The 18,193-nt window shown below is 37.4% G+C and overlaps 1 protein-coding gene across 2 annotated transcripts in view; it reads right to left on the reverse strand.

Annotated features, from left to right (window-relative positions):
- Window positions 1-18,193, reverse strand: part of PKHD1 (PKHD1 ciliary IPT domain containing fibrocystin/polyductin) — a 450,921-nt gene that overhangs the window by 125,126 nt on the left and 307,602 nt on the right. For both annotated transcript variants that reach the window (XM_036024228.1, XM_028510816.2), the window contains 2 exons: window positions 6,432-6,586; window positions 4,880-5,032 (listed from right to left, as the gene is read on the reverse strand). In XM_036024228.1, the coding sequence (XP_035880121.1) occupies window positions 4,880-5,032; window positions 6,432-6,586 (308 nt within the window). The remainder of the gene's footprint in view (window positions 1-4,879; window positions 5,033-6,431; window positions 6,587-18,193) is intronic.

Raw genomic sequence — 18,193 nt, forward strand, 5'->3', positions numbered from 1 at the left:
ATGGAAAATACAATAATTCATAAATAATAATATAAAAATAAACTCTATTTCATGTATTCACAATTGTAAACCTACTTCTGTCAAATTACATATATATAAAAGTTTATATATATATATTACATATATACATAAGTTATATATATAACAAATTACATATATATATATGTTTTCTGACATCAGACAAAACATGCTACAGGAAAATAATAAAAATTCAGGAAAAGATAAAATTGAAGTAGTCATTAAATCATCTACAGTTTCAAAGCAGAGGAAACTTCATAATTTATATGTTTATTATACTTATATGTGTTTCTATACACCCTAGGCATAACACAACTTATATATATGGCACATAATATATAACATATAAGGATATAACCTCTTTAAATTTTCACAAAAATGCTCTGAGGTAAGTACAGCCATTATCTCAGTTTTACAGATAAGAAAACTGGGAGAGGGAAGGGTAAGTAATACACTAGGACTTGAATGTAGGCATATACATGGAGAAGCTGTACTATTAACCCCACACAAGCACACGGGGAAGAGTGGGGGACATGGTGGAATCAAAAGAGGAACTTTACATCAAGAGTCAGGTGACTGGGCTGTAGCTATGTGCCAATATTTAGTCATATGCCCTTTGCTAGGTTAGCCGGCATCTTGGTCCCTCACTTTAAAAAATACATATTTAAATGGTACTGCCAAAGGTAAACTAAGAAGTTATTTCTCTCATTAATATTGGAAGGACACATAGTGTTTTAGTAATAGTATTTAAAGGTCAGAGGTAGTCCAGCCTAAACTCTCCACCTTCCCCACTGCCCTTCACAGACGAGAGACTAGAACCCTTGCAGATCAGCTGCCGTGAAGAACCAAGCCCTTGTGAGTAGGTGAGATGAAGTGTCTGTCTTCATGTTAGACAGACAGTAGGATTCTAATACATCTAAATTCTCACAAGGCACTGAGTGAGAAGACACTGCTAGATGGCATGGACATAAGCAAGGAATGATAAAACACCCAAAAGCGATTTGCCTGGTGCTATCACTTTTAATGTCATGTAGCATCCCTCACCAGTAAGGCAGAGCTGAAAGGGCTGTCAGACCTGTCTCCACATAGAGCTTTGGCGCGAAGGACACCAGAGCAGTGTGAGTCCACACATAACTACCTCATTTTGCAGAAGGGAAGGTGGCTCAAGAATCTCAGTCAAAACAATGAAAAATTTATTTCTCAGTCAAAATAACATCAATATTATTTTAATTAGTGTTTTTAATTTCATATTTGCAGTTATAATAGATAGCTTTGTATAAGACTAAAAACTAATAGTACATACATAAAATATCTTAAGCATTTAGAGAATCAAGCTATGATTCTGTTCATGACTATTTTCCTATTTTTTCCTTTTGAAAATCACAATTCTGAGGACAAGTTGCTGGGTATGACTGGTTAGAAAGAGGAAACCAACAAAGATCTCCAATTTAAAAGCAAGACCAGTAAGTTCTGGCCTGCTTTTCTGCCCTATAACCATAGAACATCGTAGCTGACACCCTTGACCTACACCTGCAGATCTCACCAAATCCAGGCTCTGCAGGAGGTTACAGAAAAATGGAAAGGTTCATTAAAAATAAAACATGTATTAAATGTGTTAAATACACATTTAATCCTGATAAAAATCTATGAGGAAGGTTCCATCATTATTGTCATTTTATAGTTGATGAGAGTGAGACCCAGAAGGATTTAGCAATTTGTCTTAAGTCACATAGTTAATCACAAGTGAGGATTCAAATCTGAACAGTTTGGCTTGAGAACCTATACATTTAGTCCACAAAACCTTATTTTACTGAAAATGAAACTGAGGCTTAGAGAGGTTAAGAAACTTGTTCACAATCACACACCTAACAAGCAGTAGAGCTAAAATTTGATCACAATCAGCTGCATTTCACAGCCTCTTCACCATCAGAAGAACTGAGGAGGCCAAACCCAGGACTTTTACACACCCAGCTCAGAGCCAAGGGCAAGAGGGAAACAACTGATGGTTTGTAAATAGACTCAGATTTAGGACTGCTGATTCATTCTGTTTTTGCTTCTTTGTAGTATAACAGTAAGAGTAGAGGATTTAGGTTTGAGTGTGAGTTTTGCCTATTTCACTTTCTATAAGTTACTAAACCTCTTCAAATCTCTCATCCTAAATTCTAAAAGAAAGGTAAGAAGAAGTGTTTTTTGTGGAGATTAAAACACTTAGACAATATCTGGCACAGAGTAAGAGACTAATAAATGACTATTAGTGCCCTGACCAGTGTGGCTCAGTTGGTTGGAGCATCATCCTGTAATTGAAAGGGTGTAAGCTCAATTCCCGGTCAGGGCACATACCTAGGTTGTGGGTTCCATCCCCAGTTTGGGCCCATATTGGGAGGCAACCAATCGATGCTTCTCTCTTGCATTGATATTTCTCTCTCTCCCTTCCAGTCTCTCTAAAAACAATGGAAAAAATGTCCTCAGCCGAGGATAAAAAAATTAAAAACAAATAGATGATTATTAATGATGATCATTGTAGATTATTATTAAAAAAACTCTGACTAAAACTTGTAAATAAACTGAACCTTGCAGCTCTATATAAATAATCTTTTAAAAGATGTCAGAGCAAATCTCACATTAAAATTTGCATAGAGAATTCTGTATCTGATAGGTTAATACATTCTTGGGCCAAAACATCATAAGACATTCTGTAGTCCCTGAAATGCGAAGGTTTTTAATATAATGTGGGAACCTGGATTGGATTCTGAGACAGTAAAAGGACACCAGTAGAAAAGCTGGGAGAATCTAAATAATGTCTGGAATTCAGTCAATAGTAGTACCAATATTAATTTTGTTGGTTTTGGTGAATGTACCAGAGTTATTTCAGATATTATCAGTAGAAGAAACTGGATGAAGGGTATACAGGGACTCTCCATACTACCTTTGCAACTTTTCTGTAAATCCAAAATGTTTACGAAATTAAAAGTTCATTTAACAAGGGCTTCAGAATCAGGATCAGCCCTGGTTGGTGTGGTTCAGTGGACTGAGTACTGGCCTGTGAACCAAAGGGTCACTGATTTGATCTCCAGTCAGGGCTCATGTCTGGGTTGTGGAGCAGGCCCCCAGTAGGGCACTTATGAGAGGTAACCACTCATTGATGTTTCTCTCCTTCTCTTTTTCCCTCCCTTCCCTTCTCTCAACAGAAAAAGAAAAAAAAGAAGAATCAGGATCATATTTGAATGTTCCTTCTGCCACTTTCTAACTGGATGGCTTTTCTTACTCTTCATTTATTTTATTCATTGGCATTTACTGAGCACCTAATATACCTATAGTAGTGACCATAGTAGGAAAACCCAACCTTATCCACAGGAGTTTACAAGCTAATGACAAGAGTTTTACAAGCTCATGACAGAACTGTACAAATTAGCAGGCAATTTTATTATAGATTCTGTTTCCTCATCAATAAAAATGACTCTCTCACAGGGATGATAGGATGAACTGAGATGAAATAAGCATGGAAACCAGCATAGTTCCCGGCTGAGAAGAGGCATTTAGTATAGGTTCTCTCCTTTCTTCTGGGGAAGATTTAAAAAACCCTGGATTGATCAGCAATGTCAGAGGTACAGGTCCAAGTCAGTCTTTCTGAGGGCTCACGTCTGGCTTCGAGCTCTACCATCAGAATTGGTCATGGGCCCTGTGCCTGTGACCGTGCTGCAGCTGGGCCAGCAGTTCAGCCTGAAGGAGGCCCTGCCTTGCTCTCCCTTCCTGATTCTCCATGTTCATCAACTTCAGGACAGTTTCATTTCCAGAAGACCAGGATTCAGCCTTTGTCTCAGTCTTCTTGAGCAGAATTTCTCATCTCAACACTATGGACATTGGAGACCAGATAATTCTTTCTTGTGGGGAGCCTGTCTTATACACATTGTAGGATATTTAGCATTTATGCTTACCCACTAGATGCCAGAATGCTCCCTCCCCCACCAAAGTTGTGCCAAGCAGAAATGTCTGCAGGTATCCTTTGGCAAGGGTGGGGTATGGAGAAGCAAAATCATTTCTGTTGAGAAGTGAGGGAGTGACAGCTCATGGAGTGAAAACTTGTTCTATAGGCCAGAAATCCCGAACTTTTGATTTGAGATCTAAAGATTGCCCTTTATCATCCTGATGAAACAGATGTGTCAACAAAAGGTGTTCCATGCTCGATATATACAGGAAGTGGTTAGATCCTCTTTTCCAGGCTTTCTCAAAGCCTTTATTCTGCTCATGTGCACAGTGACTCTCTAAGATAGACCTGTAGTGATAGTCTTTGCCAAATTTATTTGACTACAAAACAACTTTGGGATAATATTTAAGGAGTACAAGTTTAAGAAATAAGGCACTAATCAAATAGTTGTATGGCACTCCAAGAGCTAAAATTTGAAAGAAACAGGAGAGAATGAAGTGATCCTTAAAGCAGTCTAGAATATGGAAATCATTTTTATTTAAATTTACGCTAGTAATTTATAGCGTGAGCTGAGGCCTGCCATCAGATATAGCATGCTACTGGGAAAGAGTAATAGAAATTCAGGAAAGAGATAAAACTCAAATGGTCATTAAATCATCTATAATTTCAAAGCAGAGGAAATTTCACATCTGCTGAAGATGTTTTCATTGAGGTAAAAATGTGCATATGTGCTGATTGCTAGTATATTATTTTAACATCACACTGATAATTAAGCACAGATTAGGACTGAAAATTCATAGTTTCTCAGAGCACAGAGAAGCAATCTAACTTGAACATTTTGTTTTATAAAGGAACATTCTCACAGTTGGAATTTTTGTGTGGCTCAGATGAATAAGCTCCAATTGGTAATGTTTAGTAACTGAAAATTTCATTCACCTGAAAACTCTTCTCTGCTGGACTTCCTGAAGGACCCCACAAGTAGCCTCCCCATACAGGATGTATCAGGCTGGATTTGTATATTTCGGGTCAAAAGTCCAACCTCAGCAGCCAAACGAATGGATCGGCCATCCTCCATGACATGTACGCTTCCTGGGGCAAAAGAGTTGGGGAAGAAAAACCTTTAAAAACCTATTTCAGAAATTGCCAGCTGGGGACCCAGGGAACCTACGAAATGTTAACACTCCTCTCCCCTTGGAAGTCTTACCAACGCTAAGGTCTGCTTTTCCTCAGGCATTCTCCACAATGTGGAGAGCTGAGAAATGAAAAGCCCGTTTACTTATGTCTCTTTGGGATCCGAGTGAGAGTGCTTGAGCAAGAATTCATTTCTTCTCAATAACTGCGGGTACAGGGACAGGTTACTGGTGCAGGGATGTCAGGGCAGACCTGACTAGTCAGTGGGGTCCCCAACCTCCTTCCTTAAACTCATCAGTGTGAGACTCAGTGTTTGGTTGTACATTGTCTGTGGACTTCTTTCATGAGTATGAGGAATCCCAGAGCAACTGAAGCAATGACAGAAGTAAAGCAGCAATACGTGAGAGTAAAGGGACAAAGAGCAGCAGCAGCGCCCTCCCACGGCGGGTCTCAAAATCACTACTGCCGGAAGGAGCCTTCTCAGCGGCAGAGCTCAAGAGTCAAGTGCTGGCTTGTTTCATGCCCTCCACAAACATTTTACCTGGAGCTTTTACTGGCAGGGATCACTGAAGATTTCTCTACCCTTGGCCACTTTTTTAAAAAAAAGAAACTATCCTTGGAACTATGATTTAAATATAGCTTTAGATACAGTCCTTTTGAAAACACATATTTCTCTCTCACAAATCGGAGACAAAAAGATATTCCCTAAACCCTTCTATCTCCATGTTTTATGACTTATTACCTATATTTCCTGCAATAGATATGTCTATAACATTGAAGCAGGAGGCTTATGATTATGCTTATTTATCATTTTTGTGTAATATAGCTTGACTGTGTACAGCATATAAAAATATGCAGCACATTTTCTTTTAGAAAAGGCATTTGGCTTTTTTGTTTGTTTTTTTTTGTAGTAGTAGTAGTCAATACACAAAATGAATTTTATGTCAGGAAATACACATTCCTAAGTATGGAAAAAGAAATCATTATTTACAATTACTACCATATTCTAAGTAATTGTATTATTCAGAGTGCCAGGAAATGAACTGGAAACTCAGCTCCCATGAGATTTATTCTAGCCTAGCCATGAAAATGTCCAATGACCTTGAACAAGAGCTGTAACCATTTTTGCTTCTAAACTTGCCAATATAAATAAAAGTTTAAAAATCCCTTCACATCAGAATATTTTAATTAGATAATAAAATTAATGAAAGAGTAGAGATAAGGCCTCCTAGGATGACTGTAGGACAGCAGAAGGTACTATCCATCTTCTCCGAACGGTGATCTGATCCAAGGTCCCAGACCGCAGATGTTCCCCCTGGCTCACTCACTTCCCTTAACCAACAAAGCACAGCCTTACCGATGTGCCGGTGTTTGAGCCGTTCCTGGATCCTGATATAGTGGCCCTTGACTTCTTTCACAGTGAGGACCTCTGCTTCATGAGGCTCATAAGAAGAGGAACTAAGGACAATTTTGTCTTGGGGTCGCCAATCCACTGTGTCCTCTACTATAATTCTGTAACAGCACAAAAAAAGGTATCAGGTATACCAGCAGTGCAGCACAGATCACCTACTTAACTCCAAATGGAAGAGGAAATGCACTACAGCCAACAATCCCCACCAGAGACATTAAAGAAGGAATTCCAAAAGGCTTTTGCAAAAAGTTTAATGCCTATGAAGTCAAACTTCTGGTTTGCATGTATATAATATGGAAATAGCAAAGACACTCTGTGTCCAGGAAGTTCAAGAAAAAGGAACAAGAAAAAGTAAAATTTCCAGGGTTTATATATGTTGTCTATACATGAATTCATAAAATGGAAGTCTTCCTCCTTGATTCGCAAACAGTTAGCTAGTGAAGGTATTTTGAAAAGATTATTTCTTAAATTTTCTGAAGGCCTGCAATACAATTTTAACACAATTTATCATCATCCATTAAGGCTCATAACTTTTACAGTCAGACAGACACAGTATGAATCATAAAGGTGCAACTTACTAGCTCTGTGGCCCTGAGAAGACACTTAAATTTTTTGGAAAGTGACATTATTTAAAGCTTCCCTCCAACATCCCAATTTTATTTTAGAGATGAGGTATACACTCCTCCAGTGTGCTACATTCCAAGCATTGTGTTTTCACACAACATAAAACAATGAGGGTTTTATTCATTTTTGTTTGTGATCTTTACTCACATTAAACAAAATTTGTGTTCAGTCTTTACTGCCACCTAACTTGTCCTAGGTAAATGTCTGTTTTATTCTCAATTCACATTCACTACTAACTTCAATGGCTTATGTTTATTTTAATTACCTGCCTCTTTTGCTAATGTCTACATTTTAACAAATTTTGACAGTGAATGTTCATCCAGGTAACAGGTCCATGTGAAGGCCATTCAATTGTGCAACCTATATTGACTGAGCAAGTGGTATGCAGCAGACACTATAGTAGGTGCTAGAAACAAAATGGTAAATAAAATATATGTCATATGTATAAAAAAAGACAATTTAGATTTTGACTAGTAGACATCCTTAAAGAGTCTACTGTGCATTTGGGGAATTCACAGATGTCTAATACATAGTATTGCCACTCCAAACAGAAAGAAATTAAAAGGGGTCATTTGTGGGCCAATAGTATAACTATTATGAACCAATGATTATAATTAATTCAAATCTGTGCACTTAAGGTTAGAGAAGGAGAATCAGAGACAGTAAAAGACTTGTCGATTGATGGAATTTTAATGAAATAATTTAGTCTTACCTTTGTTCCTATTTTTCTATGACATCATAGAAAGTTCACAGTTACAAAATACTAGAGCACCTATTAACTTTTAAAGGCAAGGAAACTAAGATTCGGAGAGATTAAATAACAAAACTCATGAGTAGATAAATGAATGGAGTTACAAGTTGAATTAAGACAAAAAGAAGATTCCTGATTGAGTATAAATACTTTTCATTAAATAACATTCCCCCGCCTATCTAACACTTAGTTCTTCACCTGCCAAAGAATAATAAAGAAGCAATATTACCAATTTTCATAATGATATCATGATAATCCATGAAATTATGAAAAGTCTATAGACCATACAGTGGAATACCATTCAGTCACTAAAAAATACACTGTAGCAGAGCACTGAATTATAAGGAATTCTGTTCATCATGTATCGATTTTAAAAAGCAGGATAAAAAACAATATATACCATTTATTTTGAACAAAAATAATACATGCACAGAACACAGAAAAGCTGCTTATTGAAATGTCAGCTCACCTACGAATTATGGGTTTACTAGTAATATTCACTTAAATCTAAATTTTACAACTGATATTGTAGTAAAATATATACTTAAAACAAACAAAAATAAGACTGTAGGTTTAAAGTCACAACAAAGTCAAATTACAAGTGTAAGTAAAATCAATCCTTTCCTTCAGGAAAATCAAGATAATCCTTTTATTACTGCTTATATTGATGAAGAAAGTTTTTCAGACACTAGGTCACCATAATGTTCTGAAAAGGTCCTTGTGAATATTAGATTAAAATTCATTCCCTATGGAGCACAAGGGATTTTTAGGGCTCTTGAACTATTCTGTATGATTCTATCAAGATAGATACATGTCATTATACATTTGTCAAAACACACAGAATATAAACCCCAAAAGAAAACTTTAATGTAATCTAAAAACATAACACCTCATCCCCTAACTCTCTTATATAAGTCCTCTGCTCCTGTCAAAGGAATCTGCTCATTACCCCAAGAAACAGCAATGCATTTCTCAGCTTTCAAATAAAATGTCACTACCTTTATTCAGCCCTCCAGTCTACTTACTCATTTGTCAAAACTGACTGAAGTTCTTTTGCCTTTAAGAAGTCATTCCAGGGGAAACCAACCCCCACTTCTGTTCCAACATAAATTCACATAGTAGATACTCCTGCCTCATAACTGATTTTGCACTCTTGTCTTCTGTGGCTATTCAACTTTGATATTGATATTTAATGAAATATGACTGTCTAGCTATGTAAACCCTATAGTACCTAGCAAATTTTTAGGTGAAGATAAAAAAGAATTATTGAAATTATCCAAACTTCATATTAAAATATAATTAAAATCAAGCTGACCTTTTTCATTAAGTCTTCTAAAATATTATGGGCTCATGATCATCTCTCTCTCTCCTCTACATTCCTGAAGTCTTGGGATTCCATAGTTTTTAAGGACCATACACAAAGTGCAAGGGAACATGGGCCTTTCCACTTTTATTTCCATACAGCATCAGTGGTAACTTCAGAAAAAACTGTGGTCTGAGAATCACTAACATCGATGGCTCTGTTGGTCAAGTATCAGCTTCCTTAACTTCTTTCTACATGTAGTCTTCTACCCTTATGGCTGCCTTCCTACCATTTGAAGAAATCCTAGCTCAAGGATGGCTTGGATACCAGCTGTATTCCTTGTTTCTTGTTAATATTAATAAGAGTCCTATAGCCAAAGGGGAGAGGAAAGACACACCCAAAACAATAAATAAACAAAAAAATTAAAAGAGCTTTTTGTAACCTATTGGACCTGAATAAATACCATATGAAAAGAGGAAACTATTAATAATCATTGCAGAAGTCTCCTGAAAGATAACTTTTTAAAAAAGAAAATGAAATATCAGCACTGTTTCCTTTATTTTGACCATAAATTTTACCTAGTTTAGGGATCATATAATATTTCTTGTCAAAAATATCATTACAATGAATGACAAAATGTGTTTCTGAATTTGATTGTATGGTTTTCTTTTCCTTTTTTTTTAAGATTTTATTTATTTATTTATTTTTAGAAAGGGAAGGGAGGGAGAAAGAGAGAGAGAAAGAGAGAGAAACATCAATGTGCGGTTGCTAGGTGCCATGGCCTGCAACCCAGGAATGTGCCCTGACTGGGAATCAAACCTGTGATGCTTTGGTTCGCAGCCTGAGCTCAATCCACTGAGCCACGCCACCCAAGACTGATTGTATGGTTTTCAAAACCCCTCCCCCACATATAGCACCACAATATATCAAAGTGGCTTGCCCCACCTAGGTGAATACCTAAGGCTCTACCCCTTACAATGTAACAGGTGCACAGAGACAAAGAAATATGGCCCAAATAAAAGAACAGATCAAAACTCCAAAAAAGAACTAAGCAACAAGGAGGTAGCCAACCAATCAGATGCAGGGTTCAAAACACCGGTATTCAGGATGCTCACACAAATGACTGAGTACAGATGAAAAGTGGAGGAAGAAGTAAAGGCTATGCAAAGTGAAATAGAGAAAAATATACAGGGAACCAACAGTGAAGGGATGTAAACTGGAACTTGAATCAACAATTTGAAACAGAAGGAAGAAATAAACATTTGACTGGGACAGAATGAAGAAATAAGAATTTTAAAAAATGAGGAGAGGCTTAGGAACCTCAGGGACAACTTTAAATGTTCCAACATCCGAATCATAACGGTGCCAGAAAGAGAAGAGAATGAACAAGAAATTGAAAACTTATTTGAAAACATAATGGAGAACTTCCCTAATCTGGCAAAGGAAATGGGCTTCCAGGAAGTTCAGAGCATCCCAAAGAAGTTGGACCTGAGGAGGAACACACCAAGACACGTCATAATTACATTACCCAAAATTAAAGATAAGGAGAGAATCTTAAAAACAGCAAGAAAAAATGAGACAGTTACCTATAAAAAAGTTCCCACAAAACTATCAGCTGATTTCTCAAAAGAAACCTTCAAGAAGCAGCTGGAAAGAAGTATTCCAAGTCATGAAAGGCAAGGACCTATGTCCAAGATTACTTTATCCAGCAAAGCTATCATTTAGAATGGAAGGGCAGGTAAAGTGTTTCCCAGAAAAGGTCAAGTTAAAGGAGCTCATCATCACCAAGACCTTATTATATGAAATGTTAAGAGGACTTATCTAAGAAAAAGAAGATCAAAACTATGAACAGTAGGTTGACAACAAACTCACATCTATCAACAACTGAGCCTAAAAAACAAAAACAGAAATAAAAACAAACTAGGCAAACAACTAAAACAAGAACAAAATCACAAAAATGGAGAACACATGGAGGGTTATCAGTGGGGAGGGGATGGGGAAGAATGGGGGGAAAGGTACAGGGAATAAGAAGCATAATTGGTAGTTACAAAACAGATGAGGGAAGGTTAAGAATAGTATAGGAAATGTAGAAGCCAAAGAACTTTTTGGTATGACCCATGGACATGAACTAAGGGGAGAGAGAATGCTGGTGGGAGAGAGGTACAGGGCAAAGGGGCATAAAAAGGAGGAAAAAAAATGGGACAACTGTAATAGCATAATCAATAAAATACACATAAAAGGCATTCATATGTAAACACTTACAATTTAAATGAATTTGTTAACTAAACTTTGGGAAGGTCTCAGTGATAATAGCTGCATTTGACCACATGCTCACAGTGTCCATATGCCAAAATATTTTTTACCAGAGGAATAGAAATGACGATAGACTTCTGAACTCTACTGAGTCTTTTTTTTCAGCTCCAATTAAATGTTTTTGTCAGTGTTATTGAAATGTACTGAGGATCTGTGGACTGCATAGGCCTCTGTGAGATACTGAAGAACTCAAATCCCATAATGATATTGACAATAAAGATGACAACAAAAATAAACATCATGAATGTCAATTACTTGATCACTTAACTCTATATTCTAATACTTGAACTATGGGGTTTGTCCAGAAAAAAGTTCAGCCATTGTTAATATAATGAGAATGATTTTTGTGACATAGATGTAACCGGGCAGCCAGGGAGAATGGACTGGGATGTGCATGCATGAACAATGACAACCTCACTGTACTAGTCAGTAAGGATGGTAGACACCATTGAGTGACCATGAGTACTGTGTGGACCACTCACGTATCATGCCTCATATAGAGTTTTCTGGTGAAACATCAAATCAACCAGGTGACTCAGCTCCCCTACAGCCCAGATTTGGTGCCCTGTGACTTCTAGCGTTTCCCAAAACTAAAATCACCTTTGAAAGGGAAGAGATTTCAGACCATCAATGATACTCAGGAAAATATGACATGGCAGCTGATGGTGATTGGCAGAACTGTGTGAGGTCCCAAGGTGCCTACTTTGAAGGAGACTGAGGTGTCATTGTCCTATGTACAATGTTTCTTGCATCTTGTATCTTATTCAATAAATGTCTCTATTTTTCATATTACATGGCTGGATGACTTCTGGGCAGACCTCCTATTTTATAAAGAACCTGAGAGTGAAACATTTAGAGGAAAAAGTTCATGTCAATTTATAAATACACTTTTTACACTACCAACCAAAGCAAGCTTAGCCAGATACTTGAAAACAAAGTTTTAGTTATATGTTGTTATACAAATACCTCTAAATTAAATTACTCCTCTGTTGCTTGCTTTAGTTGACTTTCAGGGAGATAAATGAACAAACATTTTGGATTTTTTTGGATTTCAGCTGAGAAAGGTTATCCTTAGATTAAAAATATGGTATTTTTACCCATTGCAAATATTCAGTATATAATTTACTGTTAGTATTTTAAGGTGATCATGCATTCTATAAAATTAAATGGTTACTTTATCAATTAATTCTATAATAAAGGTTTTAGATTTTTATCCTGGTCTTGGAAGATTTTAAACAGGACAGGGCGTGATTTATGTTTTAATCTGATTTATGCTGTACAGAGAATTGACTGTTGGAGACGACAAGCGTGGAAGCAGAGAGACAAACTGTTAAGACATTGCAATAATTTTACAGTCTTTCAGGTGACACATGCTAATGCCTTAGATTAGATGGAGGAGGAAAGAGGTTAGTTAAATCTCTGTCGAAAAAAAGGCAACATGATTTGCTGGTGGGTTTGGTAAAAGAGAAAGAGAAGAGTCAGATTACTGTAAAAATTTTGGCCTGAGCAACTGGGCAAGGAGAGGTATAACTTCCTGAGAAGAAGAAAACTGGGAAAAGGATTCTCACTTTGATTATTTATTTCAGTTTTTTTTAAATGGATAAAGCATTATCCAATCTTTGTCCAGGTATTTTGTTTGATTGTTTCTAAAATGATCTATTAACTTATCCTGTCATTTATAAGGAAATAATTCTGAACTGAAGAACAAATCATGTGTTAGCTCAACCTTTCCCCAGGATCCAGGCCTTTAATTCTATTGTCATCAGTGATTATATCTATTCTGTTATCTCCTATATCAAATTAGTATTGGTATTCTTTGAATATACTTTGTTTGGAATATTTTTTGTCCCTCTCCATTCTGCTACAACCTCATTTCAGCTCTCCATACATGGCTCTCTGTAACAACTTTTGTACTGGCTCCCTAATGGAATAAGTGGTCAGAAGTACTCTTGCATCTCCTCTCTACCTGTACACTTCCTACTTATCCTTAAAGATTCAGTCATATCTACCACAAGGCTTTCAGTCTCCCCTCCAGGACACGCTGATTTTCCCAACATCTGAGCCACTCTACTCTAATATGTGATTTTCTAATTTATAATTTTAATGGCAATATGCTTCTTAGTGATTACTACTAAACTGCTTAAAGTATATATATATATATATATATATATATATATATATATATATACACATGCACACACATACATGGTCTGTCCAGAAGATATCCAGCCATCTAATATGAAAAAATAGAGACACTTATTGAAGAAGATATAAGATGCAAGAAACATTGTACATGGGACATTGACACCTCAGTCCCCTTCAAAGTAGGCATCTTGGGACCTCATACAGTTCTGCCAATCACCATCAGCTGCCCTGTTGTATTTTCCTGAATCTCATCGATGGTTCAAAATGTCTTCCCTTTCAAAGGTGATTTTAGTTTTGGGAAAAGCCAGAAGTCACAGAGCACTAAATCTGGGCTGTAGGGTTGCTGAGTCACCTGGGTGATTTGATGTTTCACCAGATAACTCTGTACAAGGTATGATGCATGTGAGGAGACATGTTCTTGTGATGGAGCTGCCAATCACCAATTGCCCATTGCTGCAGCCTTTGGAATCATCCAAATAGTTTCTGCAGAGAAATGTTCAAGCTTAACACAAAATTCGATGCAGATTCTTGCCCTACTCACTCAGGTATTTTAAATGCAATAGCCACACAGTTGACATGGTCACTTAATGGTGTCTACCATCCTTACTAACTAGTACAGTGAGTTGTCATTGCTCATGCATGTGCATTCCAGTCCATTCTCCTTGGCTGTCATGTTACACTGATGTTGCACAAATCATTTTTGTTATATTAACAATGGCTGGACTTTTTCTAGACATACCTCATAAATCAATTATACACAAATAAATTTAGAACTCTAATTCTGTTTATAGAAGTTCATAAAGGTGTCCAAGTGAAATCTGTCCCCCTAACAATAGATTAGAAAGACTTACTAAGCTGACTTTTAACATAAGGAAGATAGTAGATTAATGTTTAAATAAATGATTTAACTATTCTGTAGATTAGTTAATACTGTACTAACATCAGATTGCTGGATTTGATAATATCCTATAGTTGTATAACATGTCATCAGGGAACACAGAGTAAAGGATACGTGAGAACTCTATTTTTTTACAACTTCTTTTTTAAAAATATTTTATTTATTTTATTTTTTAGAGAGAGGAAAGGAGAGAGGAGAGGAAGAGAAACATCAATGTGTGGTTGCCTCTCACATGACCCCCACTGGGGACCTGGCCCACAACCCATGCATGTGCCCTAGATTGGGAAGCAAACTGGTGACCCTTTGATTCACAGGCCAGCGCTCAACTAATAAGCTACATCAGCCAGGGCTATTTTTACAACTTCTTGTGTCTGAAATTATTTCACAAAATTTTAAAGGTTAAAATAGGCTATCCATAAGATAAATACACTGCGATAATTATACTTTATTTACCTAAACTTATTAAAGTGCTCTCTGCAGGACTGATACTAAGAAATGTTGTTTTTTTAATATGTGGAATATGTGGAATACAAGCAATAGAATCAGCCAAACCAGGGTAAAAATCCAGCCTCAGGAACTTCTAGCTTTGTGAACTTGTAAAATTTATTTAAGATTTTTAGCCTCAGTTTTCTTGTCTGTAAAATGCAGATAATAATACTTAACAGAATTGAGAGATTTAAATGAGATAATGCATGTAAAATGCTTTGTAGAGGCTTGACAGAGTCAGCCCTCATGATAAGAACTCAATAAATGGTAACTAGTTAATTACTATGGATAGTTTTAATTAATAAAATTGAGTTTCTTTCAAAATAGCCTATAGCTCAGGCTCTGAAGGAGGTTTTTAACACATTCTTATAAGAAAAATCCATTCATATCATTCCTGCCAAATTCCAACTTGCTAACCTTATAATAACTGCACTTTCTCATTGATCCCTATATACCTAGCTCACAAAGCCTCTTGAGTATAATAAAGGCACTTCAAACTCAACATGACCAAATCTGAACTCATAATCTTTCCTCCCAAATTTAGTCCTCTTCTAATAAAAGCCACTATCACCACCTACACAAACCAGAAACCAAGAAAGCACCTCATACCCAATACATCTGTAGATTTTATCTCCTGTCTCTGAATCTGCCCACTTCTTTCCTTTGTCATTTTAGCTCCTGACTACAGGTTATGCTTTGTTTTGATTGGACCTCCTAAGTGGTGTCCCTAGATCCATTTTTTTATTCCTCCTATAGAAACATGATTATAAGTGCCACCTCTCACCCATGCTATCACCTTAGAAACCTAAAACAGCTGTGCAATGTTAGGAGGATAAAACTAAAATTGTCAATATTCCCAATGAATCTTGCCCTGACCCCTAACTACTCCTTGGAACCTCCTTGTGCTCGGTCTCTGCTCTGCACATCTGCCACCATGGCATTCCTTCAAGGCCTCCTGTCCATCCTTCCTCCTGTCACAAAATCTCCCCTCGGGCCTCTGCTTCTCAATCACCTGCCACTGACTCCTCTGTTACCAACTTCTAAAAAAATTAGGCTAGCTCCAATGTCATTCCCAGGCTCCAATTTTCTCCTCTGCCTCTGTCTTCCTGATCAGCAGTATCATCCTCTTCCAGGATGACTCCCTGTCTTCTTCTCCCTGAACCCCAAATTACATATCTAGTTGTCTTCTTGACAACTCCACTTAGGGTCTTCACTTATCATGTCCCTGCCATCTCTCACCTTGCAAATCTCTTCCTCTCCCAGTCTTCCCACTTCAATGCATACTTCCACTGTCCACTAGGTTGTTCAGTCTAAAAGATTAAAGCACTCCCCTCACCTCAGCATTCAACTCATTGGTATGCCTGGACAGCACCATCTCTCCTCCATCTCCAGTGCCTCCTCCATAGTCCTAGCCACTATTATTTTTAGCTTCAACTGGTCTCCTATTGGCTCCCCAGCATCTACTCCTGTCTCCACCATCCATCACCAATATGGCAGCCAGAGCGGTTTTTGAAACATAAATCAGAGTCCATCAATTCTGTTGCATAAAACATTGAGTAATTTTCCCTTTGACCTCTCACAGCTAAACCAGGTTCCATGTGACCTGGCATCTGTCACATCATGAGGTATAGGGGACCAGTTTGTTTTAGTCTAGCAAATGTGACTCAGCTCTGTATGTAAACCTACAGAAACAAAGTGGTGGGCAGGAGCCAGACCTTCAAACTGAGTTTTCCCATGGGAATCAGTCCTAGAAAATGCATACAAACAGTTATGGTTTGCTCTTGTTAAAAATCCATCACCCTGATCTGAAATAACAGACAATAACAGTGTATTGTCTATCTTCAAGGTAATTTCCAAAGCCTGTATGAATTTTACCAAGGACAAAGCTAATCAGCTCACTGCCTTTCCCTTCTGCATATGTTTTCATTTCCTTGATTGTACCTAAAATGTACACAATAATATTCTATGTAATAGATAATAAATCCTTCATTGATATAAAACCCAAGAAAAGCAATAAAAGCCTGTATAGGCAAGGGTTGGGGCACTCTCCTCTTGAGAGAGTGGTCGAAGTACTCAGAGGCACTCTCCCCTTGAGAGAGTAGCCATGCTGTTCCCTTTTTCTCCACAGGATTGCTGTCTCCTGTGCATTTATTTTCTCTTTCAGTCACAACAGGTGGACTCTGCTGGCCAGAGTCCACCACAATGAGGCTCTCCCCTCTGCTCACTCTGCTCCTGCTATGATGACCTTCTATATGTTCTGCAGCCCCAAAGGCCATCTCAGTGACAATGTTGGATGTCCCTCTTTTATTGAGCACTCTTACTCTTTTCACTGAACAGGCGAACCACTCTCACCATCAAATCACAGCTCAAGTAAAAAAAAAAATCAATTGATTTTAGAGAGAGGATGGAGGGAGAGAGGGAAACACTGATTTTGCCTTTCCAACCACTCATGCATTCAGTGGTTGCTCCCTGCATGTGCCCCTAATACAGATCAAACCTGCACCCTGGTGCATGGGGACAGCATTCTAACCAACTGAGCTATGTGGCCAGTGCTCAGCTCCAATTTCTTTTCTCCAGAGAGATCTCTGTCCATTCTACCTAAAAGGGGCCACTCTGTAAAGAACATGATTTTCTAACCACATTGCTGTACATCTGAAACTAATACAGACTAATATTGAATGCAAACTATAATTTAAATAAATGAATAAGTACATAAATAAACAAATAGATGAAATTCCTCATACCTCTGAATATTTCTGGTCATACTATCCTGTTTCTTTCTTTACTTTTATAATTTGCTAGTCTGTTGCTTATATTTCTGTATTTGATTATTATCTCACTCTCTCCACTAAGATGTAAACTCCCAGAGGACAGTGATCTCCTCAAATTCGATACTACATCTCCAGTGCTTACAGCCTGGCACACAGTAAGTACTCAACAGGTTATTTGTTGAATGACTGAATGCAATTTGCCCTGGCTAGAGCCCTCTCCCTGCACACATGTGCCCCCACTCTGCTTAATAACAGCCCGCCCATCATTCAGTTCCCACCTCTGAAATCACTCCTCAGGGAGGCTTTCTCTAACTTCCATCACTGCCTCAAGTTTCCATATTTTGTAATTTTTTAGAATCTCTCCTTCATAGCATTTATTACATGTGTAATTTTACATTTACTTTACATTTATCTAAT

This window comes from Phyllostomus discolor, chromosome 4, assembly GCF_004126475.2.
Source record: "Phyllostomus discolor isolate MPI-MPIP mPhyDis1 chromosome 4, mPhyDis1.pri.v3, whole genome shotgun sequence".
Lineage (NCBI taxonomy): Eukaryota > Metazoa > Chordata > Mammalia > Chiroptera > Phyllostomidae > Phyllostomus > Phyllostomus discolor.